General features: G+C 41.1%; 3 protein-coding genes across 3 annotated transcripts; 1 reads left to right on the top strand and 2 right to left on the bottom strand.

The window, feature by feature from the left end:
- The first annotated feature begins 130 nt into the window (after nt 1-130).
- LOC117377739 (copper transport protein ATOX1-like) lies at nt 131-3,543 on the top strand. Its single transcript, XM_033974224.2, has 4 exons — nt 131-282; nt 768-846; nt 1,337-1,483; nt 2,583-3,543. The coding sequence occupies exons 1-3, from the start codon at nt 277-279 to the stop codon at nt 1,459-1,461; spliced, it is 210 nt and encodes a 69-aa protein (XP_033830115.1). The 5' UTR covers nt 131-276; the 3' UTR covers nt 1,462-1,483; nt 2,583-3,543.
- Nucleotides 3,544-14,820: 11,277 nt separating this feature from the next.
- LOC117377312 (transcription factor atoh8-like) lies at nt 14,821-18,297 on the bottom strand. Its single transcript, XM_033973694.2, has 4 exons — nt 18,089-18,297; nt 16,624-17,063; nt 16,374-16,523; nt 14,821-15,108 (listed from the first exon to the last, which is right to left on the bottom strand). Exons 2-4 carry the CDS (start codon nt 16,975-16,977, stop codon nt 14,884-14,886), a joined length of 729 nt encoding a protein of 242 aa, XP_033829585.1. The 5' UTR covers nt 16,978-17,063; nt 18,089-18,297; the 3' UTR covers nt 14,821-14,883.
- A 911-nt stretch (nt 18,298-19,208) lies between these two features.
- LOC117377311 (E3 ubiquitin-protein ligase RNF103-like) lies at nt 19,209-24,558 on the bottom strand. The gene is made up of 7 exons (XM_033973693.2): nt 24,429-24,558; nt 24,148-24,293; nt 23,421-23,536; nt 22,873-23,289; nt 22,011-22,143; nt 21,841-21,927; nt 19,209-20,123 (listed from the first exon to the last, which is right to left on the bottom strand). The coding sequence occupies exons 1-7, from the start codon at nt 24,556-24,558 to the stop codon at nt 19,356-19,358; spliced, it is 1,797 nt and encodes a 598-aa protein (XP_033829584.1). The 3' UTR covers nt 19,209-19,355.
- Between the last annotated feature and the right edge of the window lie 3,319 nt (nt 24,559-27,877).

Here is a 27,877-nt window from a genome sequence, read left to right as displayed (position 1 = left end):
AGGCTGACAGGTAAGTGCAACTTACATATATATTTCAAGTGTATCTTGTTTCATTATGTTAAATCATACAATATTTAATCTGATTGGCTTTTGTGCTGACGTCTCTGATCTGTCAACCCGGAAGCTGTGTCGCGTTTACAGCGCCGCTCTCCGCTCTTCACCAGATTTCACTTATTTTCACATTTTTCTGCTGATTTTAAGCCCGTGACTGCCTCAAACTCAAAAGGCAAAGTGCACTTCGATCTGAACCCTCTGTTTCCACAGAATACCGCAAACATGACTGTAAGTTTAAAGTAATAGTTAGTTTACCCGCTGTTGTTACTGTTCAAGCTAACAATACAAATACTGCGTTTTACCAGTTTTATAGACAATTATAACTACATTTACTAACGTTACATCCACGGAAAATAACTGGCAATTTTCAGAGTAAATACCATAAATATACATTTAACATCTAACGTCAGGAATGTGTAGTTTAGGCGAAATGCTTTTTAGTGTCGTTTTAACTAAGATGATTCTATTTGGTGACACCAGGTATGTGCTATGCTATGCAACATCTCGTACTATATTAAGTACAATTGAAATCAAAATGTACAATGTATTATTTTATGTAATGTTAACCCTGGAAAAGGCAGAATTTTTAAATATAGTTATGCATTCAAAGCTTCCAGTGGATTTCTGTGCAAACTCCTTTTAAACCATTTTGTTATTATAGCTTATAAAGATATAATGTTGTTTTTCTTTATGTTTATCATTGTCTTAAACAGAAGCATGAGTTTGAGGTGGCTATGACATGTGAGGGTTGCTCTGGAGCTGTCACGAGAATCCTCAACAAACTCGGAGATGGTAATATGTTTATTACTGTATAAAACTATTTATACTTTTTCAGTGTTACTGTAAAATCTCAATTCAAGTTTGTGCAAATACCAAATCACAAAGGCTGCAGTTTTTTAGACAATAGAATGTATTGCAACTCTAACCACAATTGCAATACTCAAAAAAATATCTCTCTCATCAGATTTTTCCCAAATTCTTCAGCCCTACATAATGGTATAACTGTCCCAATCAAATAAATACATAACTCTACATACTGGTAACAACTTCATAAAACTTCAGTTTTTGCAGGAACAGAAGCCTAATCATTGGCCCGTCATGTAGGTGCTTTTATACATTTAAACATAAAACAGTGAAGTCGATATGTAGTTTATCTTATGACTTTTACTGTGCAGTTAGGGAGTGAACACGAGACAAAGATCTTTTATTTCTTTTGGCAATAAAGTGTTTTCACATCTACATTTTTGTGTAAACTTTAACAGATTTTTATTGTTTTTTGCAGAAGTGAAGTTTGAAATTGATTTGCCCAAAAAGCTGGTTTGGATCGAGTCGGAGAAAGACATAGAATTTTTGACAGAAACATTAAAAAAATGTGGGAAAGAGGTCAAGTACAATGGGACCAAGTGAAGGAGCTGCTAACACCAAACAGGTGAAAGAAAAAAGCTAAATATCCACTGATTTATTTTCCATTTTCCATTTTATAGAATATTTTCTTCTATTGAGGCTTAGGTGCACTATGTAACTTTTCTGGTAGATTATCTACTCACACAGAGATGGTATTGGTTTTCGTTGAATGCATATCATTAAACATAGCATTAAACATAGCTATCAAGCGTTCTAGTCAATTATAACTATTCTCTTCAAAAATACCATGCAAAACATGCATTTGTCTGGGGACCTATCCACAGACCTGACTTGTAACTTGGCCTGGTGCCATCATGTGCTTGTCTCCATGGAAATCGATAGGTTAAATAAAATAAAAAAGATCACTGCATGGAACACTTAAAAATTGTACACTGAGTGAAATTCTGGTGTAGGTTTGCCAAAATTTCAAGTGTCAATGGGAATTAACATTAATAAAGAGGAATTTAACTGGGATATAATCTTTCTGAAGGTTGTCTCTTTAGTAGGAGTGAGGAGTAGGGTTGTCTCTTTAGTAGGAGTGAGGAGTAGGGTTGTCTCTTTAGTAGGAGTGAGGAGTAGGGTTGTCTCTTTAGTAGGAGTGAGGAGTAGGGTTGTCTCTTTAGTAGGAGTGATGTACAGATGTACAGCATAAAAATCTTAACTGATGCAAATTAATGTAAATATCTGTATTTTTACAACCACAGTCGAGATAGTAACTTCCTAAAAAGTAGTTATTGCCAGATGTGACCACTAGTGCTTGATGAGGTGGAAGTTTTAGGCCTCCAGGTCATGTATGACATTTAAGGGGATTAGACTCTTCCACAGTGTTTGTGTCTCAAACATCCTGAAACTCAGTCTGTCTTATCTGAGGCGACAAGATCACTTCTCTGGGATCACATAAAACAAATGACCGACTTATCAAACAGAACACAGAGGCACGATAGAACCAACTGGACACAAGGTTAATACATCCTCATTTAGCAGACAGGGGCTCCTAAAGCTACCATCTGTAAGGTTGAGATTATTTTTGTCACCAGTTGATGTGAAACTCCCCCCCGATTTGATTATAGCTAAAATTTATTTTACTAAGTTTAAAATGTGTGTCTCTTCTTTTTGTTTTTCAGACATAACTCACTGCTGAAGTTTGTAAATCTGACCAGATCTCTCACAAAACACACAACAGCTCCCCCTGCTGCTTTGAGACCTCTATTACAGTTTACACAGGTTCATAATGAAAGAATTTTCACACAGTTTACAATTAAAGCCAAACCAACAACAGACCAATGTGTTATCAACTCATACTATTTAATGACACTATCTATATTCCTGCATTTTTAGCTCAATAATCTTTGAATAGTTAAAATATGTTAAAAGTCAATTTGAGCGTTTTAATGAAGGCAATGCATTTTTTCTGATTATACCCAGGCTATGAAAACATATTGACAAATGAACTACAATAAGGTTAAATGTTTTTTATCAAATCTAGAAAGTCACTTCTTAGTCTCTGATCATTTGTCAAAATCTATTATACAGTGTAAGTTGCCAATGCACACCCAGCATTAAAGGCACTGTACCTGATTTTTACTGTCTTAAAAATAGACAATAGAACTAGTTTATTTTAAACATTTTGCAGTGGTCCAAAGTTATTCTTTACTTACCTTATGCATTCTGAGCATCCTAATTATTCACTGCAAAGAGTTTACAAGTGCTTTTAAAAACAACTAGCATGTGAACGCACACTTCCTAATTATCGGACATTTGCTCAAATTTATTTGTAATCAGTAATTTGCATAGTTTTTGCAGTTAAACATTTTATCCTGTTAACCTATTCATGCTATAGTGACTGTAAACATGTATTTAATTGGGACTGAAAATATGATTTGCTAACTGGATTTGGTAATGCTTTTTTGTTTTAAATGTGCAGTTTCCTGCTTCTTGGATCATTAACTAGACATACGAATTTCGACATGTCAATCACTGTATCAGTCAATGGGAGAAACTGATCATGTTATTATCTTAGGAAATAAATGATTCTCTTCTTTGATTCTCTTAATGTTTGTGGCATTTAACAATATTTTGTTTATTTGTGAAACATATCGAGGAACAATAGGTAAAATGCAGTTGCCAATAACACACTGAGTACCTGTTTTCTTTTAATGTATCAACTGAAGACATTGACCAATACTACTCTTAATAGAGATTTGCACTGAAACTATTCTGACCAAGATATACCCATTGTGCTTGTTGTACAGTGGAACTTCACTTGCATGATTCCATGGAAAAAGAAAGTTAAAACCATACTTCGTAACATTCTCCATAGAGGTGGATACAGCTATGCCATACTGTGGAAGATTATAGCCAAAGAAACAAGGCCAAATAAGGGCAGTGGCGTAGTGAAGTACTCAATTTTGTTGCTTAAAGAAAAGTACAAATTAAAAATACTAGAGCAAGAAAAAACCACTCACGTAAAATTGCATATGAAAAAATCTACTTAGTAAAAATATTAAAGTACCTGTTCAAAAATGTATTTAAAGAAAGTATTTCGTGCATATTTTGAGTTCAAAGAGCAAGAATTGAGTTGATATCTATTGTGGATTTTCACAATTTCACTTTTCAAGTTCAGGGTGCCTATGGGAAATTGCATTGAATTCCACCTAAAGTCATATGAGTGCTCTGCACACACCAACTTATTTATGAGTAAGTTTGCGGCTGGATTCTACTCATTTTTACTCCAGAAACTCTGCCATTGTGTAACGAGATGTGTCAGCCAAGACAGCCCCACAACATCCAGAGACTTAAGGTACTTGGGACGGATCTCGTCCACCCTTGGGGCCTTGCCACCGAGGGGCTTGCCAAGCAGCTCAGTGACTTTAGCCACGGTGGTGGACGAGTCCGCCTCCGGGTCTCCAGTCTCTTCATCCTCCTCGGAAGATGTGATGGTGGTATTGAGATCCTCAAAGTATACCTTCCACCATCTGACAACATCCCCAGTCGAGGTCAGCAGCCCTCCACCCGCACTGTAAACAGTGTTGGTGAAACACTGATACCCCTTCTTTAGGCCTCGGACGGTTTGCCAGAATTTCTTTGAGGCTGTCCTGTAGTCCTCTTCCATGGCCTACGCAAACTCCTCCCAACCCTGAGTTTTTGCCATCGGAACAGCACAAGCCGCGGCACGCTTGGCCCTCATCAGCTCAGCTATAATCTGAAATATTTTTCACTTTAACTCAGAGTGTCCTCCATTGTTCTTGTTATTCTCCTTCTTCAGCTCTATCGCATCTACAGTCTGTCTGATATGGCTTATCCTCACTTTCACACTGGTACTCACAGTAAAGGTAACTACATAGCCAAAAAGTGCAAAAAGGCTACAGAAAGCACCTTAAGTACTACATTAACTCAAGGATTTTTGAGACAAAGGGAAGATTAGCAATGCGTCTATAGGTTGCTAAAAGGTTAGGTTCAAGATTTTTTTTTTTTTCAGAAGTGGTTTAATCACTGCATATTTGAAGGATTGGAGGAAATAGCCATAAATATAGCCATATATTTACTATATTAAGGATAGGGTCTATAATTAGAGGGAATAGGGTCTAACATACAAGTTGATGTTTTTGAGACCATAAAGGCTGAAGTTATCTCTGCTTGGTCGACAACAGTAAACTTGTCCAGTATCACTGGTGGATTTATGTAGGGCACTAGTTTCACAGCCTGGTCTTGCTCAGTACTAACTGAAGAAGAAATTTTGTTTAATTTATCTCAAATGGTTGTGCTTTTCTGTCCGATGACAAAGGGCAGCCCTGGCAGAGTCCAACATGCACTGGGAACAGGTCTGACTTACTGCCGGCAATGCGAACACGGTTCCTGCTCCGGTCATACAGGGACCGGACAGCTCTTAGCAAAGAGCCCCAGACCCCATACTCCCGTAGCAGCCCCCAAAGGACACCATGAGGGACACGGTCAAATGCCTTCTCCAGATCCACAAAGCACATGTGGACTGGTTGGGCAAACATGAGCCCTCAAGGACCCGATGGAGCTGGTCCAGTGTTTTCCGCGACTGGGATGAAAACCACACTGCTCCTCCTGAATTTGAGGTTCGACTATCGGTCAAATTCTCCTCTCCAGTACCCTGGAATAGACCTGACCAGGGGCTGGAGGGGGTCTGGTTTGGGAACCACAGGAACTCATCTCAGCTGTTTGCAGATGATGTTGTCCTGATGGCTTCATCGAGCCAGGACCTGCAGCAGGCACTGAGGCGGTTTGCAGCCAAGTGTGGAGCGGCTGGGATGAGAACCAGCTCCTCCAAATCAGAGGCCATGGTTCTCGACAGGAAAGAGGTGGTTTGCCCTCTCCGGGTGGGTGGTGAGTCTCTGCCTCATGTGGAGGAGTTCAAGTATCTCAGGGTCTTTTTCACAAGTGAGGGACAGATGGAGCATGAGATTGACAGGCGGATCGGTGCAGTGTCTGCAGTGATGTGGTCGCTGTATCGGTCTGTTGTGGCAAAGAAGGAGCTGAGCCGGAAGGCAAAGCTCTCGATTTACCAGTCAAGCTACTTCCTACCCTCACCTATGGTCACAAGCTATGGGTAATGACCAAAAGGACAAGATTGTGGATACAAGCGAAATGAGTTTCCTCCATGGGGTGACCAGCTGCACCCTTAGGGATAGGGTGAGGAGCTTGCTCACATGGGAGGAGCTCGGAGTAGAGCCGCTTATCCTACACGTTGAGAGAAACCAGTTGAGATGGCTCAGGCATCTGTTCAGGATGCCTCCTGGATGCCTCCCTGGGGAGGTGTTCCGGGCATGTCCCATCGGGAGGAGGCCCCGGGGAAGACCCAGGACACGCTGGAGGGAATATGTCTCTCAGCTGGCCTGGGAACGCCTTGGGGTCCCACCGGAGGAGCTGGAGGACGTGTCTGGGGTGAAGGAAGTCTGGGAGTCTCTGCTTAGAATGCTGCCCCCGCGACCCAGCCCCGGATAAGCGAAAGAAAATGGATGGATGGTTGTGCTTTTGTTGTTAAAAAAACTTAAAGTCATTGCAGCTAAGTGGCAGGGATTAAGAGTTCAACTGCGCTGTAGCAGCTAGCCAGCGTGGCTACAGTGCTGAACAGAAACCTGCCGTTGTTTCTGTTTACTTCCATTAAATCTGAATGATATCTGGTTTTGGCCTTCCACAGAGCCTTCTTCTAAGTCATTATGCAGATTTTCCATGCCTTTGGGGATTGCTCAGTGCTGAAGTGGCACCATGGCCTCTCTAATTTTCAGACCTTTTTCTTTGAGTGAGCGTAGTTCTACATTGAACCATGGAGTGGGAGGTCTGAGATTAACAGCCCTCTGTTTTAAGCTATAATACCAAGAGTGAATAATAATAATAATAATAATAATAATAATAATAATAATAATAATAATAATAATAATAATAAAAATAAATTATATATATATAATTTATTGAATTTTTTTAATAATAAAAAATAATACAAATAATAATCTTTATTCCATAGAATCTGTCAGCTTTTCCCGGAGGCACACCGCAAATAAAAATCCAGTAGGCTCAAGTAGATCCATAAACCAGGTTCTTTATTCTGGCACAGGCATCATTCAAACTGATTCGACACAATCTCCTGATTTTACATCTCCAGAGTGGGCTCTATATACTAGTAGCACACGTCACATTCTCTTAATAATTAGCTTGGAATATACAGACATGTACATGTTATCTGGGTTCACTGGAGACAAAGTCAGCATGCTGATCTGGTCTTTCTTAAGAAACACACGTCTTGCACGTCTTGGTACAAAAATGCACATAGCACTTCCACATCCATGTATGGATGTGGAAGTACATTATGACATCATCGTGCCACACTGGCACCCACAAAAACATACAGGTCAAAGTATAATATATCATATATATTAATCTCACAATTCCCCCTTTTTATCACATATCACATGTGATCACAAAACCAAAATTAAAAACAAAACACTACTTTCACATAATAATGCATTCAACTTAAAGTTCCCCTAATGAGTAAAATATTAGCTTTAGCTTTAATCACTGCATCATAACACATCCCAGCCCTTAGACTAACATAAAACATAAATTAACACATGACTCTCGGACAGCAAATAAGAAACAAGGAGCACTTATTGGGACTTAGAATTTGGATTTTATATCTTTTAAAACAAATGATCAATCTGTTTTTGTGGGTGCCACACTGGCACCCACAAAAACATACAGGTCAAAGTATAATATATCATATATATTAATCTCACAAATCTCAGAGTGCTACAATAAAATAAGTACTTAAGAAACCAATACTAATTGCTAAATCACAAAAAAAACATCAAAAGTAAGCTTTTCTAAAAAAAAAAAAAAAAAAAAAAAAAAAAGAGGTCCTTAGATTAGCTTTAAAAAAGTCCAGGCTGTGTGAGGCTCTCAACTGAACAGGGAGGCAATTCCAGATTCGTGGTGCAGCTGAGCAGAAGCCTCGGTCCCCCATTGTATTTAGCCTAGTAGGGGGTACCTGAAGGAGCATGCTACCTGAAGATCTGAGGGTGCGGCTGAAAGATTGCAAAGTGATCAGGTCTTGCAGATACAGTGGTGCCCGACCAGTGCTGCATTTATGGGTCAGCAGAAGGATTTTGTATTCAATCCAGGATGAAACAGGGAGCCAGCGCAGTACATCCAGCACATGAATCACTGCTTTGGTAACATTCATTTCAATTTCTTTTAGGCAGACAACTTTACCGTTTACATTTTTATGCTGCTAGTGGCAAGCCATCTTCAGAACTGTCACTGGTCTTTGTGATGATGTGTCACTTTTACACACTATGCACACCTCAGGAAGTAAGAGCTGACACTTCACCACTAAGACCAGTAAACAACAAAGGGTTGTAACAACCATATATGTAAAACCAATGTAAATAGCTTTTTTATAAAATACATGCCAGAAAATTTGAAATAAAGGCTTGGATTGTTGTATGTGAATATTTTTAAAGACATCTGTTAGGGTTCTAACAAAATCTATCAGTCAGACCCATGATAACATAACCTGGAATCTGCCACATAACACTGAGAAGACAGATGTGTGCAAATACATGCAAACTGTCATTAATATATAACATGTATAAATGTGTTAGACATCTTTTAGACAAGTCTTTACAGATGCATTGCAGTAAAATAGGACGTAAAATAGTAATAGGACTGTGTAAGAGCCATTTTGAGACCCTTTTGTGTGTTGCACTGCCAGACACTGTGTGGCACTGTGATTCCAAGTTGGTCTTGCTGGGTGTGCCCAGGTGTGCCTATTCAAGGGCTGATTAATGTCTGAACAGTGCTACAGAGCAGAGGCAAACGGTTTTGACTGTGGTTGTGTAAGTGTAGATAATGGTAATAAAAGGATTCTTCACTAAACACATCAGTATTGGACTCTTTAACCACGCGTTCTAACACTTCTGGGCTCTGTAAGACGAGTAGCTGGTGGCACAGGGCTGCTGGCTGCTACAGACTGTTAATGAACGTTGGTGAGTGGATTTATAAACGCACACAGTTACTCAGTAGTGCAGTTGAACAGAATTTTGGAATTCTGCTCAGTTACAGACGTTGATCCTTGATTCCATAATGTAGTTATACATAATAATATTCTATTTGGTGGCCACTGATTTCCCTGCTGTAGACTTAACAAGTTTCTGAAATTTATGTTGGAGCATCTTGTGTACAGTTTGACAGCTGTAGCTCCAGTGAGTGAGTTATAGGTGTTAAACCAAAAAGTGCTTTTTAACATGGCTAATTTGTAGTGAATGCCCTGTGGTGTGACGAGAGATATCACAATGCAGGACATGTTCAAATATCTAAAATTAAATCAGTTCAACACAAACACACAAATGTATTTGATGTTGTTTAAAAGCTTTCCACTTCCACTTTTCCACTTCCAGATTCCACTATTGAGAGAATGATTTGGTGGCTACATTTTTTGTTTAAAAAAACAAGCAGCAGGAAGCATTTAAAAAATACTATAAAAATCTGTACACATAACCATAAGGTGAATAACAATCACCATCACTATCTGAGGTACACGATAATACTTCGACAACTGAGAGAGAAATAAATGGCTCCATCTTTAGGCTGAAACCTAAAAAGACTTCTGGTTCAGATGACTTTCCTCCAGACTGGTACAAAGTGTTTTAAAATGAACGTGTGTCAAGTCTTCTCAAGGCAAACAATACAGTTATTAAAAACTCAAAGATGCCACCCTCATGAAGTAAAGCAGTCATCAGTTATCAGCAGTTATCTGATTTATTCCTAAAAAAGGTAAAGATAGGGTGGAGTGCAGCTCATACAGAACAGTTTGTGTGCTGATTGTTGAATGTTCACTATACATTGTTCACATGTACATTGTTCACAGGTACATTATTCACAGGTGTTCTTGTTAAAAGATTAGCTCCCATGTCTGATACACACAGATCAGACTGGTTTTGTTTTAGAGAGATAAACTTATAACATTAGATGCTCACTGCATATTTAACAAGAAACGCTAACTCAGTCAGCTGGGTTTTATGTACTGGATTGATTTGATAAACATCCTATATCCTATTTTTTCAGGTTACACTATACAAAAAGTCATCAGACAAAATAAAAATGAAAAGGCATCACTCAAAGTCCTTCAATCTTGTCATCTCAGATTTTATTTGCTGTAAATATATACATGTATAGTACAGTGGCTAAAACAAAGAAAGCATCAAAGACATTCATATACATTGAGCATAAAGTTGCTTTATATGCAGCTGAAGCGTTGGTTCACACACCTGACCCTAATACACTACCATGGGTGATGAAACTTTTACAAACTTTTGTAAGTATTTTGGTTATAAATCACAGAATACCCAACTTTTAACATTCAATTATTCTTTCCTAAAACAACTTGGTTATAAATATGTCCTTAAATGGGATCAACAAACATTTAAATACCTGGATATACATTTACCAACAGACATTTCATCACTTGCAGGAAAATTTATTATTGCCCATTATTAACTAAAATGAGAAAATATTAGAAGATGGCACTCTTCCATTTCTCAGCCTGAGCTACAGACTTAAAAGCGTAAAGATGAATATCTTCATTTAATATCTTTTACTGTTTCAGGCACTTCCACTGTAAATCACTGGGAAAGAATTTGCAGAAACAGATGGCAAGGAAAAATAGGGTCAAATATAAAACTATAGATAAATATTTAAATATCCTTTAAAGTAGTTTTAAGGATATTTTTGGGCAGCTTAAATCAAGCCCTTATAAATATGTGCTCCTCAAAATTTCAAGCTCGATGGAAAGATATAGAACTTTAGGCCTTTTTATTCACTCCCAGTCAGTTCTGACAGATTTCAAACTGCATGGTAATTCTGACTTCTTCAGATTACCTGTAGTTGCGCAGTTGTTTTGAACATAATATTGGGGTCAAAACGGATATTAATGATTCAATTCTGGTAATATTCTTGAAAGCTTATGCACTTATCAAAGGCGCTATTGATACTTTGCCGTGACATCACATTAGGGGTGTTCTACATGTGTCTCTATGGGTGGAAAGTTCAGCAGGTGCCATGTAGGCACAATACAAACACCAAAGATAGTCTGAAAACTCAAAATACAAAATGGATTTAAATAACACATATTCAGGAGTATGTGGTCGATACAAGCTTTCATGATCCTTTTTAGATGTTTGATTTTCAACAAAAAAGGTGAGAGATTAATTGAAAAACTGTTGGCTAATGCTAGCTTGTAATTGTAATTTTAACAGCACAAATCCTTTCACCTGTTTCAACCATCAGCTCTTTGTGGTAAGACTGTGTTAAAATAAAGCTCAGATTAAGTCTAACTTGAGTAAGATCTAACAGAGTATTGCCTGTTAACTTCACACCCTCATGTTGATGAAATCAGCTGCAAAGTATCAATTGCTCAATCTTATAATGGATTTTTGACATGCACACACAACAAAAGTTTTTTTTTAAATGGGAGCTAGGAGGAAATCTGTCAGTATCAAATGATGATTGGCTGGAGATGTATGAGTCTCAGAGATGTACAAATTCTCATATTTGGCAAAACTGAAAATGTTTAATGAGCTTTCTTTTTATATAATGCCTTAAGCAAAAGGTCAATTTTGGAGCAGAGGATGCCCACTGTTGGAGACTCGGTTTGTGAGAGAGCTCATTATCATGTATTTTGGGACTGTGCACAGACTAAAAAAAAAAACATTTTGGTTAGAGCTCCACACAACATCAATCAATGTATTCCATGTTTTTAGTCTTTATTTAAGTCATTTTAATAACCAGCAGCATAAAAATAAATATCTATAATATTTTTACATCAGCTGCTAAAAAGGCAATAGCAAGGCGATAATATCAGAATGGATAAATATTGTAATGGATGTAATGACATATCTAGTAGAAGCAATTACTTTCTCCATTCATCCGGGAAAAAATGCTTTTGTAAAGGTCCTATATTACACAAAATTGACTCTTATGGGGTTTAAGCCATGCTATAATATCTCCTCAAAAACATACTTGGAGTTGTGTTTTGTTTCATTTACACATGTTTGAGTAACACTTTATTATTATCTCCAAAGCCTAAAATCTCTGTTCCACCTTGCGATGTAATGAAGCATTAACCTTTACTTTTTGTTCAGTAGCGATCAAATCATCTAAATGATTCTAATGAAGGTGTATGAAGATGGGGAAAAAAAAAAACAGTGGAGCACTTCCTGTATTACCACATGACACAAGGTTTTCTATTTGAGAGAGAACTGAGCCTACATATGCAGGATTTATGTGCTAAATGTGTCAATAAAGCTTCTTCTTTTTTATTATTATTATTATTATTATTATTATTATTATTATTATTATTATTATTGTATTTTGCAACAAAGGCCACACCACAAAACCAAAGTTGGGTTTTGTGGTGTGGGCATGCTTCAATTTTACGATAATGATCCAAAACATACATAAAGATCTACTCAGATTAGACTTACTTTGGTAACAAAAGACTTGTCCTCCCTATACCAGTCTCATGACCTAAATCCTATCAAACTTAAAGGAACTGTATGTAATATTTAGATTTTCAATTTCATAAACCTATTTGTGTCCCCAGATATGAGGTAAACGGGTTAAAAATAAATATAGCTTTTACTGATGACAATTGGAATGCTGATTTATTCTTAATTACAAATGTCCCATTTATTTATGTTATAATTTGGTGTTTTGATTCTCAAGACTATTATCCAATCAGAAAGCAGAATGAGCATGACTTGAGTCTCTCCTTTGGGTTGTTTCAGTGCTGAATTAAACCTCTTTCTCATCTGAATTGTCACTATCTCAGCACATGCAGCCAATCATTAATCAGTGCTAGTGCAGCCTCTGCAGCTCTGCAGAGCTTTCACATGAGGCTTTTTGGGGAAAAATCTGTGTCCTCTATATGCAGGACGAGGCACTGACAACCCAGTTCAGAGATTGTAGTAGCTTTTTTAAAGCGGTAAGACCACATGTTACACCCTAGAAGTGTTCATCAGTATAGACCTCATAATATGAACAATCTATGAAGGTTCAGCATTGAGGAGTGGTCTTAAACTTGAGTATCTCCAGTCCAGTTGGATGATGACACTCTTCTAAAATGCTGCATCCTCTGGCTCACTACTGTTACCATGGAAAACCTTCAGGGCAAGTTAGGCCTGCTTTGTGAAGTAATTTTAATATATAAAGTATTTAGCTAAAGCTAAAGTCTGGCTTTCTCAAACATAGTACTCCAGGCCATGAGCAGGTTATTTAAGGTTCAAATCCAAAAACTTTAATTTTTATCTTCTTTTAAAATTCACAAACACAATAAGTTAGTAGATATATTCATCCTGTTGGCATGTTTGGGCTGCTAGCTGCAAGCCAACATCAGAACTATAAGCAGTTTTGGTGTCACATCAGGGAGACTCACCAGAACAGAACCAAAGAAAAAGCAGAACAGGGAGAAGCTAAAAGAAGCTATATCAGATCACTGTTAAAGGAATAGCCACGATATGGACTGGGATGGGCCACAGGTTACTAGATCAGTTACTTCAGAGACCACCGGGCAACAGGAGGCGTGGTCTGACTGACCTGCCAGCTCTGTCAGCCTGACCATGCCTCAGAAAATAACAGCAGCTGATATATATGAAACGTCACCAGACCAGTGACAGTTCTGAAGATGGCTAGCAGCTAGCACCCAAAACATGTTGACAAAAAATAAATACATTTCTAAACTTCTTGTCTTTAAAACTAAGGTAAGGTACAAGTTGAGGTGCAGCTACTGCTGTCTCACAATGACTGCTCTTTCTGCCCTCATGTAAAAGTGCTCAAACAGATGCTCTGTGGCAAAGCAGTGCTGGGAATGTCCCAGTGTTCATGCTGCTGTGTGTGTCTGTATGTGTGGTTAGAGCTCGCGTGCCTTCTCCCTGCCCTCTGCCCTTCATGGCGCCAGCTCCACTTCCCCTCAGCTCCAAACATCTGGTGTCTGGGACACACACGCTGAGTGCTGAACAAGGAAACAGCCTTGAGCTGCTGCTCTCCATACCACCTTTATATTCTGACAAAATGGCTACGATTAGGATTACATTTTAAGTACAGATTAAGAGAGTTCTTAAATTTGCAACTGATTTTAACACAGACCTCTCTCCACACTCATCTTAGTGACTACTCATAGCACTATGACAGCTATTTGAAAAGTGAAGTGAAAATGTAAATACTTTTAATCTTCTCCTGCATTCTTAACCCTCTTACCCCCAGTCTTTGTCATTTGTCCCCTTTCCTCTGCCCCCTGTTCTCCAACAACATTTCACAGCCCTGGGGCATCCTTAAAGGGCCTCTGTTACACTATGATCTATGTTATAATGTTTCCTCATTACACAGTTGTGTTTTGTTTACATTCACACACATTTAACACACAAACCCAGTATATTTAGGCTTCTCTGAGTTCTTCTCGTAAACACAAAACACTCTGTTCCACTTTGTGATGTCATTTGGTAATTTAAGAAATGTTCCACCGTGTTTTTAAACTCCATGTACCTTCACTAGAATCATTTGGTTCATTTCAGCCCTGGAGTTGCCAATCTCTACTGAACTAAAGGTAAAAGGAGCTATTAACTTAAAACTACCACTTTATGACGTTATTTATCTACATCTCTAAAGCATTTTGGGCTTTAGAGATGTAGACAGACTAATAAGAAAGGTTTATTCAAACATGTGTGAATGGAACAAACCACGACTCTGGGTATTTTTTTGGAGATAAAAGCACTATAACATGGCTTAAAGCTCACAATAATCCATTTTGTGTAATTATAGGACTTTTAAGAGAGCCTTGCTGACGATAAGTGACTACATTCTCATGCTGCTGTTGAGGCGTGACCTTTGACACAGGGATCCATGTTCTTAATAGTGAGATGAGGACAGTGAGGACTGGACCTTTTTCTTCTTGCTGCGGCCCTCGGCCTGCAGGGTGTGGGTGCACTGCTCCACACAATGGGAGAAGCTGCGCTTGTTCTGCTCTGAGCTGTAGTCCAGCTCGGCCAGCTGAGCCAAGGACAAGATGTAGTTACAGGCGATGCGGAGAATGGCCAGCTTGGACAACTTCTGACCATAGGAGTAACATGGCACCTGTCAGCACAGCACTCAGCTTTATTATTCCAATACTTTAAAATAGATTATATACAGTAGGTAAAATTGGTTTAGGGCATGTTTACATTTTTTCTCTATAGATTTGTAAAAGTGCTTTGACATTCAGTTTTGACAAATATTGGTAACAAACCACACATGCAAAGAAATTAACCAATGGACCAAGGTCCATAAATGTTACTAACAAAGGAAATGCAAATGAAGTTGTTTACTAGGTGCTGCCAGATTTATCACAGCTATGAGAGCAAAAACTGTGTGGTACGTACAGGAGAGACATGTGCAAACTTTTTACACAGGATGTAAAAAGTTTGTGCTGTTTTCAGAGCAGCACTAATAAAATATAAACTGTTTACCTGTGACATTTTGAATCCCATAAGTCTTCCACTGAACTAGAGCACTTCACAGTAGTTTATTAAACTGGACTTTCACATGTCTGTCCCATTTCCTGAAGTGGAGACTGTGGAGTATCATACAGAGATCCTGAATGAGGTGCATCCCTGTCCCTGCACCGCTCCCATGTCACAGACAGGCTTTCGAGCATGTATAACGCTGTTCAACCTACACTTCAAAGTTTTCATGAATCCCCATTAGATGACCCTTGATCTAAACACTTTGTGACAATGTCCAGAAGTAGGGAAAAGTGAATTTACTCAACACATGACTTCAACAATTCAATAGCCCATAGGAGAAGAGGCACGTAAACACTCGCTGAATGCTCACGCTTACATATCATTTTTGCAGCAGAAATAATATGAGCACTCCCCCATGGTAAATCACTCACGCTCACAAAACTCACAATCTATTTTTGATTTATATTTGTAATTTAGCACCTGGAATGATAACTGATAACTTAGTGGTGAAGTTAAGTGATGAAACTTCATAATGTGAGGCACAACAACACAGCCAATAAAATTCTAAAGAAAATCAAACTAGATTGGCCCATGCAATCGCCACAACTGAATCCAATAGGAAACCTAAGGAAATCGAAGCCCACAAAACTGAAATATTTTGTGTGTAAAAATGGAGCAAAGTTCATATCAGAGCAATTTGCATGTGTAATGCATGTGCATTTTTTTGTCCAATCACATCATTTCACATTATTATAACATTTCAGTCGCTAAGGTTGGATTTCTTTAGTGTGGACAACTCCAGTTCTTTTGAAAATTGAATGTCAGTAGCACCTTTAGAACTATAACATGTCCAATACCCATTTTAGATCTATAGTAAAGTATAAAGTAGTGCCCCACCTGTTTTCTGAGGGCCTCAAAGGCAGCACTAATGGTGTGCACACGCGTGCGCTCCCGGGCATTGGCCAGTAGCCTCCTGGTCTGCTGGATGGCCTTCACCTCTGGACCATGGATGCCTGTTTCTGAACAAGGCCTCAGCCGCTGACATTCCTGCCACATACAGAGTGTACTGTTAACATGCACTCTAGTACTATGAGGTATCTGTACATACATTTTGCAAGTGTCTAACAAGTTTCTATCAAGCCCAGACCTTAGGTGATGGAGAGTTGTGCTCAACCTCCTCCTCATACTGAGGCCTGAATGTTGTCTGACTCAGGGGCAGTTCCTGGTGGCTGCTGCTGAAAGAGGACCTAGGCCCCACCCGGAGCCGGCTGCAAAGGGGCTGGGAAATTGCTGTTGGCCAGTGGGGGATCTCAACATGAGTGAAGGCAGAGGTGGATAATCCCCCTTGGGCCAGAGGGTTGGAGCTGCTGTCCTCTCCTGTGTCGGAGCTATGAAAGAGTCTCCTGGGCTCACGTGCCTTCCTCTTAAACTTTTTGTGGGTGTCTGAGGCGGCTAAGGCACACTCGCTCATGGGGCCACTGAGCTCATGTGGGTTCTTCATTTCAACAGGTTTGAAGGTTTTTGGTGGATGTCGCAATTTGAAGTTTTTTGTGTGTGTGCCACACACTTATTAAATCAGCAGCATTTCTGCAAAGAAAATAAATGATAAAACAGGTCCTCTCTAATACACAGCAATTCAAAGCATTTTCAAAACATCATAATTCTTATTCTTATGAGGTTAAACCGAGGGGGGTAAAAGTCCATTTCAAAGTCAATGTAATTTTGTGTCCTCTGATTGGATTCAGATAGTTCACCAGCTCAAATAAGCTTTTAATGGAATTAAAAGGCGTTAAATATGCAAAATAATGCCTATGGTAAACTTTTGAAAATATTTTTCTTCAAAAAACAGCTTATCAAAATAGTGCCTCATCTTTTTCTCAACTCCACCAGACATGTTCAAAAGTCTCTTTAATATTACCTTTGTGCTGAAGGCAGCAACACACAGGCATTCTTATTGTAACATAAATTACAAGTTAAAATTTGACTCGGATAGTAAATATGTGTTTGTGTATCTGAGTTCACAATAATTTAATTATGTCTGGAAATATGCTTATTTTAGAAAAGAAATTTGTTCAGAATGTTTCATGCATTTCTGTACAGCTCAGACTCGACATAGATAATCTAAACATAACTCTCAGAAATGTAGAATGAAAAAAAAAAAAAAACACGACTCGCGACTCTCAAGACTCATCGACAGCGATATAACTACTGTAGTTCTATCCCTTTATAAGTGTGTGTTCAGCTCAGATTGTGTAGACAGGACAGAAGGCTGCTCTGGTCTGGGACAGCCTGTTGCTTTAATTCTGTTGCAGCTCTGCCATGGCTCCAGTCTGTCTGCATAGCAACCTCCTGACTAAACTTCAGTCAAGCTGTGGAATCATCTGAGACTCTGCTCCAGATCTGCTACAGTGACTCTATGAACACAAGGACTCTATGAACACACGTGTGTACAGAGGCTGTTTCAGTGGTTTTCTGTGTATAAAGTGCACTGTTCATAAGTTACAGCTGGATAAGGCACTGGCTCCATTCAGTCTACACAACATAACACAAGCCACAACAGAACAGCTGAGAACAGGCACAAAACTCATCGCAGCATGTGTGGTCATGGTTACCTGTTCAAAGTGCTGAAATTCGGGTGCATTAGGGTGTCCCTTCGCAGAAGTGGAGAGCTCTGGTCCACTCCAGCGTAGTCTGCCTCGACAAATATGCGGTCTGTGCTAAACAGAAAACGCGCAGTGCAAAGAACTGCCCGACTGGCGTCTCTCTGGCGTCTCTCTGCTCTCAACACAGTGAGAGTGTGTGTATGTATGAGAGAGCAAAAGAGAGAGACTGAGACTGAGAGAAAGACTAAATATGCGTCCGTCTCCTCTCACCACAGTAAGAGTGTGTGTATGTATGAGAGCGCAAAAGAGAGAGACTGAGAGACTGAGACTGAGAGAAAGACTAAATATGCGTCCGTCCCCTCTCAGCACAGTAAGAGTGTGTGTGTGTCTATATGAGAGAGAGACTGAGAGAAAGACTGAATAGGGAGAGTGAGAGACTAAATACACATTTCAACGTTGTTGTTTGTTTTAGATAAAGACAAAAAGAGAGGTAGAGAGACAGAGAGAGAAGCTATAAAAGTGTTTTTGGTAATATAATATATTATTATAGTTGTGGTTATTTGTGTAATTCATTATAGAGGGTCGTGGATGCTTCTTTGGCACAAACAGCAGAAGGCAGCCTTGAGACGCTCACACCAAAATCTGATTATTATCTGATGTCTGGAGATTAACAACAACAATAGTTTAATTTTTTTTTTTTTTTTTTTATGTAAGTGATGATTTCACTGTTTACGTTTTAATTCTCTTAACTCCAAAAGTCTGAATAATCATGTAATCATGGCCAGTGTTTAAAAAGCACATATGGAATCTGTGGCCGTAAGGACGTAAGCAGGAAAATTAAGATTCTCTCAAATGTATCAGTAATAACACTTCTGAACTTACACAACGTCTCAAACAGAATGACATTTAAAAGAACATTCATCTTTACAAATTAAATCAGTAATCACCAAGACCTTTTTCAATTCAGTAAAGTGCATCAAATATGTCTTTAGACATTTTGGCTTTTTCTCTTTAGTTATTTTATAATATTAAATATTTATTCAAAATGAATTCACATTTTGTACAATATTCTCTCACCCTTTTCACCCATTCTGTTCTGAACAAGAGGTTTATGTGTCTATTTTGACTCTAGAGAGATTCTGAATCTCAGTGGAACTTTGTTAGATAAACGTGAACATGTGATGAAGGTTTTTAACTACTGAAGATTTGTGTCAAATTTGATGGCATTATGATGAGAGCTACCAAAATATAGAAAAGAGTTAAACAGATGAGCTGGTCAGACAGGTTCAGAGGAGACAGTGGAGTTAGATTTTGTCAGTCTCTTCTTGTAACTCGGCCAGCGACACACAGGGCAGCAGTGCTGGCCCTCGGCCAGCCACACCACAATGCAGCTCTGGTGGAAGGCGTGGCCGCAAAAGAGACCCATTAACAGCTCTCCATTCACAAAGTTTTCTAAACATACAACACACTCTGAGCAGTGGAGAATGTCATGGGGCCAAACAGACCAATCACAGAGCTGGGGGGCATCATCATACTCAGAGTCAGAGGTCCTGTCCAGACAGACCTGCTCCTCTGGAGCTCTATTTTGACCATATACACACACTGAACTTGGAGCACTTTTAAACTTCCAGACAGGCAGAATTTTCATATAATCAAGGTTCACAAGTGGACGCAGCCAAAGATCAGGAAAAGCTAATCGTTCAAATAAGAAATTGGTATCCTCATCCCATTCCGAATGGTCAGACTGGTGCAGGGAGGTGATGGGGTGGAGCAGGTAGGAGCTATACCAGTCCCACAGACTGGCTAACCACTCTAGGTTTGTGCTGCTGTCCTCCAAGCTTCTTCTGCTGCAGCGGCGCTTCTTCTCAAAGTAGTCCACTAACAGGCCATGGGCCAAGTACGTGGACAGGAAGAGCGCTGGGTGAGACGAATAGAAGGTCCAGTCAGATCGCACTAAACTGACGAGCTGTGTGGTGTCAGCATAGCGCAGCAGCTTCAGGCTGTAGCTATAGAAGGTGTCCAGGTAAGGCAGCTGCAGCAGAGCCTACAACAGATACAGGATTCATCAGAGCAGTATTTGGCCACTGAATTGGATGGCAGGTTTTCATGCATTTCAGATTACTTAGTTTGGTGGGACAATGTTAATTATGGTCAATATGAATCATTATTTTAAGTAATTGCAAGTCTGAAGAAAAGTTGGAAAAAGAATGTGTGTGTTGTCACCAGACTAATAATGCAACCAAAAAGCCATTCCAAGTTCAACTTAATGAGACAAAGTAGGTGTGATACATAAATATATATAATGTATTTATTTATTTGTCTTTAGTACAAATATTAAACCTTATGTGCCTCAATGTACTGCATTGCCTCACCGAATGGGTCTACTCCAAAAAAGGTGTCCAAATTCCTAACGGGGCCAGTTTCCAAAAGTGTGCAGAGCCATTTTGATCAATTTGGCCACTCGAATGTGATTTTTTTTGCAGACCTTATTTTTGTGCAAATTATAGTGAGTTTTTGGCAATGTTCACACCTTCTATCTGCAATCTGAACAATTTCAATATCTTTACATGATGAGGTTGTCCTTGGCCTTTCTCATGGGACTACAATGGAGGATGTTTGTGATGCTGCAGCTAAAACAGTTCAATATAGGGTATATGTGTAAATGATGGACTTCTGCCAATTTTCAACCAATTCCCTGAAATTGTTTTCTTCCCACAGTGATCCCTCTATTGACTAACACATTTCATAAGGAGGACCTTGAGGATTCCACAGACAAACCATACACAATGGGGTACGGGCCTGATATTTTGAAGGATCATATAAGGGAACTCCATTAAAATATATATATTTTTAATACCCATATTAAATCTGAGCTGATCTTTCTAGGGAAGGCTTTTGCATGAATCATCCCTGCTGTGTGACATATATGTATCTAGGCTCATCTAGAGTATAAGAAAGTGTAGAATGTTAGCAAACTTCCATGCAAGTCATTAAAATTCTAGATTAATAGCACTTATGTAGTGACTGCTGAAAAATTACCTCAGTGCATTCAGACCAACTCACATCTGATCAAAAATTGTTGTGAGAATGGAGCTTTCACATGCAAGCAATGTGTTAGCTCCTGAAAAAAATGTTTTTCTTGCCAGACCATTGTAAAAATTTGGAATATTTATTTTATATTTAAGCCTCATGTTCATTGATGTGGACCAATTTTGAAATCAACCAAGAATAACAGAAAAAAAGCAAAGCTAGTTGGTGCCTACATGCCTCATAGACAATACTTATTCGGCCTGCTACAGCTGAAATGTTATCTGATGATGATAATTGGTAATTATTGCACCTAAAATATTGTTCCCTATATCATTAGTGAATGACAAGTTGATATAGTAATTACTGTGAGAGGCCCAATGGAAGACCTCTTGTTTGTCTAAGCGTAGATGTTTTTGGTACAGTAATATGGGTTGTCTTAATGTACCCTAATTCAATGGCCTGGTCCAAAAAAGCCTCTCCAAATTCCTAAAGAAATCACATTCCAGATGGCCCTGTCGAGGCATTTTGTTTTACACATGCACAATTGTAACCAAAATGTTAGTGCTTCTAATGCAGGCTTTGACCAGTGCACACTGCTGTTTGGGGACCTATGGGAGGATATCTATATAGTATTTGTAGTAGTACAGCAGAACACACAACTAAGATATTTTATTGTCACTAAACTATTCCTTGCCAACAGAAACTGTAGTTGGATTCGAGAAACTGCATACCAGAACTGGAAGCCATGACACCAGAAGGATGGAGTTGTATGTTCCAAGTGTTCGGATTAGAACCACAAAGCGCTTGACAGTAGCTCCCTGAGACACAATAATGTATACAGTTCAACAACTGATACAAGAAATGGTTATTGCAAAAGAGAATTGAAGAAAGTAGCGGAAACCTGTGTGATGAAGAGGTCCATCCAGGCCAGCAGGTTGATGAGCAGCAAACTGAGCACAAACAGGTCATTGACTTCAGGCTGAACTGAGCGCAGAAACGTATCCATAGCTGACACAGAGAGGAACTCCCCAGGGCTGAAGCACAAACAAATACATTGGTTTTAAAATCATATTACCCATCCATCAATATCGCTGGGGCAACCCATCAGGAGCAGTCAGTGCCATGGCCATAGCCCTCCAGATCTTGAGATAGGCTTGATTACGATTTTACTTTTAGTACTTATAGTAGTTTTTTGGATTGATGGGGAAATCTGGAGTGTCTAGAAAAACCTCACCCAAACATAGGGAGAAACATACTCCACAAATCAAGGCCTGGGCGACCCAGGAGTCGAACCCAGAACTTCTTGTTGTGAGGCATGAGACCTAGCCACCGTGCCACTATTATCTTGTTCAAAAGTGTGACATGGCAAAGGAGAGTGTAAATGATGGGCATATTAATCTTCTGTTTATTAAAAGTATAAACTTTTTCAGTGCAATATGTTTTTTAATGTACAATTACACTGGAGTTAGGAAATATTAGCAATGTCACTAATGCTGCTTTTCAGTTGCTTGGAATGTCTCCTAGAGCTACTAGTACATAATAAAAACGCAATCATATGTATAAGTCAACAGTATCGTATGTCCCTAAACCTACATTTTCTATCAATGTGCAGTCCCTATCAACATTCCAGGCAGAGGGATGCAAGAAAGTCTGAGAAATGCACTAATTTCCTCATTGTGTTTGTGCCCATACTGTTGTAACGTCCTCAAAAAATAACTTAAGCATGAAAAACCTCTGCAGTTGATATATCCTAGAGTTTATACCTTTTTCCATACCAGTATATCCCCTCAGGCATCTTTAGGATGTAGGCAGGACTGCGGGTCACACCTATCTCAGCCAGTCTGCTATGGTTCTTCCAATGGCAAATGTTGACAAAGATGAACTTTATGCGCCCAGTGAACCTTACTGAGAGAGAGGAGAAGAAGGCAGGCGGCTGCGGAAGGTGAGCAAACAGGAACATTTTGACAGTATGGTCTGAGTACCACTCTTGCAGCAGCTGCTCAGAGCGGTGCAGGGTGTGGATCTGCTGTGCCACCTGCCCAGTAACCCAGTGGGAGAGGTGTTCTGTGTCTGAGTACTGCCCACGGTATTCCTTCAGCATCACCTTCCCTTTGGAGGCAGATGTCTGAGGGACAGACATGATGAGAGTAGAGTGATGCCAGCCACGCCTCATACATGACCTGGAGAGACATCAGGCACTTGCATTAAATGCTATTCTTCTAACCCTGGTGTAGAACTGGTTTCAGGGGCTACATACGTTATGTGTACAAAAGAAATAAACAATAATAAATATATGTCCCATGTGTATCACCTGTGATCATTGGAGCAGTTAAATATTCCAGTTCTGATGCCAAACTGAGAAACTTTCTTCACCATCTTCCTCCAACTGTACTGACTGAGCAGTGCCTCTCTGCCTTGAGCAACCACCTAGGACATACATATACAATACATATGCTGTAGTGTATGTGTTCAGATCATTTTATCCAAATCTGCCATTTAGTTTTACATGTGTTTTTCCTTTTTGCAAGATAATGTGATTGTGGTGTGGCTCAATGGTAATAGTACTCGTAAATCAATCTAAAGGTTGGAGGATCAATTCCCACTTGTGCTGTGCACTGCGCCACTGTGTCCTTAGGAAAGACACTGGAAAAGCCAATGGCGTTGGTTGGTAGCCTTGCTTACTGAGTTAATATTCTCCTAGGGAATAGGATATAAACTGCGGCTGTTTTAGAAGAGCGAGTGTGGGTTTGAATGGGTGAAAGTGAGATTTTTTTTTAATAGTCCTAACATTTGGTTCAAAATACATTTTGTGTAAATGTAATCTTTACTGCTAAATAAATGTAGCTCTTTTTTTTATTTAATTCTTGTGTTTCTCATTTATCTCAGTTCAGGGGTGAATTCTAAAGCTTTGGTTATCAGTACCTTCCCAAACCAGGGTGCTACTGTTCAACTAAATTTCAGCATTAACATTATTATTTATTTTTAGAGAAGGTGAGCCCTCTTATTCTACATCCCAGTAAGTAGTACGGGCGTTTTACCTGAACCAGCCAGATGCCATCTTTTGTGTCCTCCACTAACTCATAGAAGTGTAGCTCTCCACTGAAGTGAGTGGTACCACTGTCGCCTTCAGGATGTTCCTTCTCCTTCTTTATGGCAGAGTACAACTCCCCCTGCGACAAATCCCCTAACAGAACAGAATGAAAACATTTAACAACATAAAAGGCATGAAACATCCATCACCCAAGTGTTCCTGATACGAGTCAGAAATACAAGTACTCAATTAGTCTATACTATACTACTATAGCATTTTTTCACTAACTTTCAAAGTTAGAGTTTTTGAATAGGCCAGAAAAAGGCAGAAAGAGACTTAACAGAGTCTGCAGCCTGGTTGGTCCACAGAGGTAGGCACTGCTTTGGGAGAATTCTGAATTTTGTAGGTCAACCCTCATCCAATAAGTTTATATAAATTTATTTAAGTTTTTGTCCCATTATGAAATAGACACTACTGTAGTCTACTGTATGTACTGTATTTAAATATTAAATGTATACCATATGACAATCAAATAACTTTTTTTTTTACCTCTTAGGGGTAATTTAAATATGTCAACCCTTTCATGGATGCATGTATTTCCTTTGTGAAATTAATAATTATAGATTTCTACAAGAAAAAAAAAAGTAAAACCTGTCCCAGGCTGAGACATTAAAAAACACCATTGATCACCATTAAATCAAGTTTCAATCAAATTAAATAATAAATGTAAATGTATTTATAAATGTGGTGGTGTCATGATGTCAGTTTTCCCTGTCCTCCCGTGCTCTCTCCCCCTCCCCTACCTGTGTGTCTGGAGCTGGGTGGAGTGCCTGACTCCTCCCGTGCACACCTGGGGTGCATCAGCCTAATCACCACCACCTGCTGCTGAGTACAAGAAGGCTTGGCAGTCTACACTCGGGGCCAGACCGTCCGCGTGTAAAACATTCCTGCCTCTACTCGCCCAGCTCCTGCCGCCACGTTCCAGTCCCGGTATCGCTTCCAGCTCGTCTTGTCTCCTGCTCGTCTCGTCTCCTGCTCGTCTCGTCTCCAGCTCGTCTCGTCTCCTTCTCGTCTCGTCTCCTGCTCGTCTCGTCTCCTGCTCGTCTCGTCTCCTGTCCGGTCCTGGTCTCTGGTTTGTCACCCGCTCCCCGCTCTGGTCTTCGTCTGCTCCGCCCGCCCTGGTACCGCACCTGCTTCTATCCCCGTCCTGGTCCTGTCCTGCCCGCCTCTACCTGCACCGCACCCGCCTGACCCGTCTCCCGCTCCCCGGTTCCTGTACCTGCTCTTGTGACCTGTTTAAAGACTGCATTTTCACCGCTGTAAATAAACACTGTTAAAACTGCTCTGGTCTGCATCCTTTGGTCCTATCCGCACCGTTACGACAGAACGGTCTGGCCACTATGGACCAAGCAGGCTCAGATCCGGACCAGACGCGCCGCCTCACGCACTCTCACCCCGAGGCGGTGCTGGGTCAGCACGAACAATCCATTCGAACTCTATTGGAGCTAAATCAGACATTGTCCCAGCAGGTGGCACAGCTTAACCACCAGGTGGCCGCGCTCCTCGTCACCCCGCCTGCTGCAGCTGGAGCGCCACCATGCCTCCCGGAGCCGAGAGGCACGGATCCGGAGCCGTATGCTGGACAACCTCACCTCTGTCGCGGATTCCTGTTCCAGTGCGAGTTCATGTTCCAGCAATGCCCTTCTCGTTTCAGCTCGGGGGCCACCAAGATCCGATATATATGTGGATTACTCCGGGGCAGAGCTCTCCAGTGGGCAGAGGCGCGCCTAATGAAGACGTCTGTGGATAGCCTGGATTTTAATGAATTTGTGTCCACGTTTAAGCTGGTGTTTGACCACCCGCACTACCAGGACAATGCTGCCTCCCGGTTATTGACTCTCAGCCAGGGCTCCAGGACGGTAGCGGATTATTCCATTGAATTCTGGACACATGCGGCGGAGCTGGACTGGACGGACAGCGCGCTGCGGGCTGTGTTTGTGCGGGGCCTGAACGAGACTTTGAAAGATGAATTGGTTTCCCGGGACGAACCCCCCGACCTGCGGACCCTCATCTCCCTCACTCACCGTATAGACAACCGCCTACGGGCTCGTCGCCGAGAGAGACGCCGGTCACCGGCCCCGCCGGAGCCACGCGCTCCCCCGCCCCCGCCGGATGAGCCCATGCAACTCAACAGGACCCTTGTGTCGGCCGAGGAGCGTCAACGGAGGCGTCGTCTGGCCGGGGCTTGCCTCTACTGCGGTGAGCGCGGACATTATGTGGTCACTTGCCCAGTTCGGCCAAAAGGGGGGGCCCACCAGTAGCGCTGGGAGTACTGGTGGGCGAGCAACACATCCTGGACTCTTCTAATAGACTGCGGCTCAGCGCCACCCTGTGCGTTCGCACAGAGACCTTATGCGTTTCCGCCCTTATCGACTCCGGGGCTGAGAGGGACTTTATTGATGCCCAAGTCGCGGAGCAGCTCGGGGTCTACCTGGAGCCCCTCGAACGCCCCTTAAATGCCCAGGGGCTCAATGGACGTTTTCTGGGGCACATCACTCACATCACAGAACCTGTCACCGTGATTCTGTCCGGCAACCACCAAGAGAACCGTCAGTTTCATGTCCTGTCCTCCTCCGCTTCTCCTCTGGTCCTTGGTTACCCCTGGCTACGCGCCCACAACCCTGTTTTCGATTGGGCCAGGGGCGGAGTTTCGGGCTGGAGTCCCGATTGCCACGCCAAGTGCCTTCGGTCCGCCCTCCCTCCGGCCGGGAGGTCCGTTCCTGTCGCTGATCCGTCCCCAGACACCCCCAATCTGTCCTCGGTGCCTGCTGAATATCACGACCTGGGGGAGGTTTTTAGCAAGAGCAAGGCCCTCTCTTTACCGCCCCACCGCCCATATGACTGCGCCATTGACCTCCTGCCGGGTGCCCCACTACCATCTAGCAGGCTATATAACCTGTCTAAACCTGAACGCGAGTCAATGGAGGACTATATCCGTGGGTCCCTGGCTGCCGGAATCATCCGCCCGTCCACTTCACCCGTGGGAGCGGGGTTCTTCTTTGTGGCTAAGAAGGACAAATCCCTGCGGCCTTGCATTGATTACCGGGGTCTGAACAATATAACTGTAAAGAATAAATACCCGCTTCCCTTACTGGACTCGGCATTTACGCCCCTCCACGGTGCGACCATCTTCTCCAAGTTGGATTTGCGGAATGCGTACCACCTGGTGCGCATCAGGGAGGGAGACGAATGGAAGACGGCCTTCAAGACACCCCTGGGACATTTCGAATACTTGGTTATGCCCTTCGGTCTCACCAACGCCCCTGCCGTATTCCAAGCCCTCATCAATGATGTGCTCCGTGATTTCCTTAACCGATTCGTCTTTGTTTACTTGGATGACATCTTGATTTTCTCGCGGTCCCCCCAGGAGCATCACCAGCACGTTCGCCAGGTTCTCCAGCGCCTCCTCGAGAATAAACTGTTCGTGAAAGCTGAGAAATGCGAGTTTCACGCAGAGGAGGTCAGCTTTTTGGGCTTCATTGTGGGGCGGGGCCAAGTAAGAGCTGATCCTGAAAAGATCCAGGCTGTCACTGAGTGGCCCGTTCCTACCAGCCGGAGACAGCTCCAGAGATTTATCGGCTTTGCCAATTTTTATAGACGTTTCATCCGGGATTTTAGTAGGGTTATCTCGCCCTTAACTAAACTCACCTCTCCTGCTTTGCAGTTTGCCTGGTCTC

Source organism: Periophthalmus magnuspinnatus, chromosome 10 (genome assembly GCF_009829125.3).
Source record: "Periophthalmus magnuspinnatus isolate fPerMag1 chromosome 10, fPerMag1.2.pri, whole genome shotgun sequence".
NCBI lineage: Eukaryota > Metazoa > Chordata > Actinopteri > Gobiiformes > Gobiidae > Periophthalmus > Periophthalmus magnuspinnatus.
The sequence above is the reverse complement of the archived record's forward strand: the minus strand, read 5'-3'. Positions and strand labels throughout refer to the sequence as shown.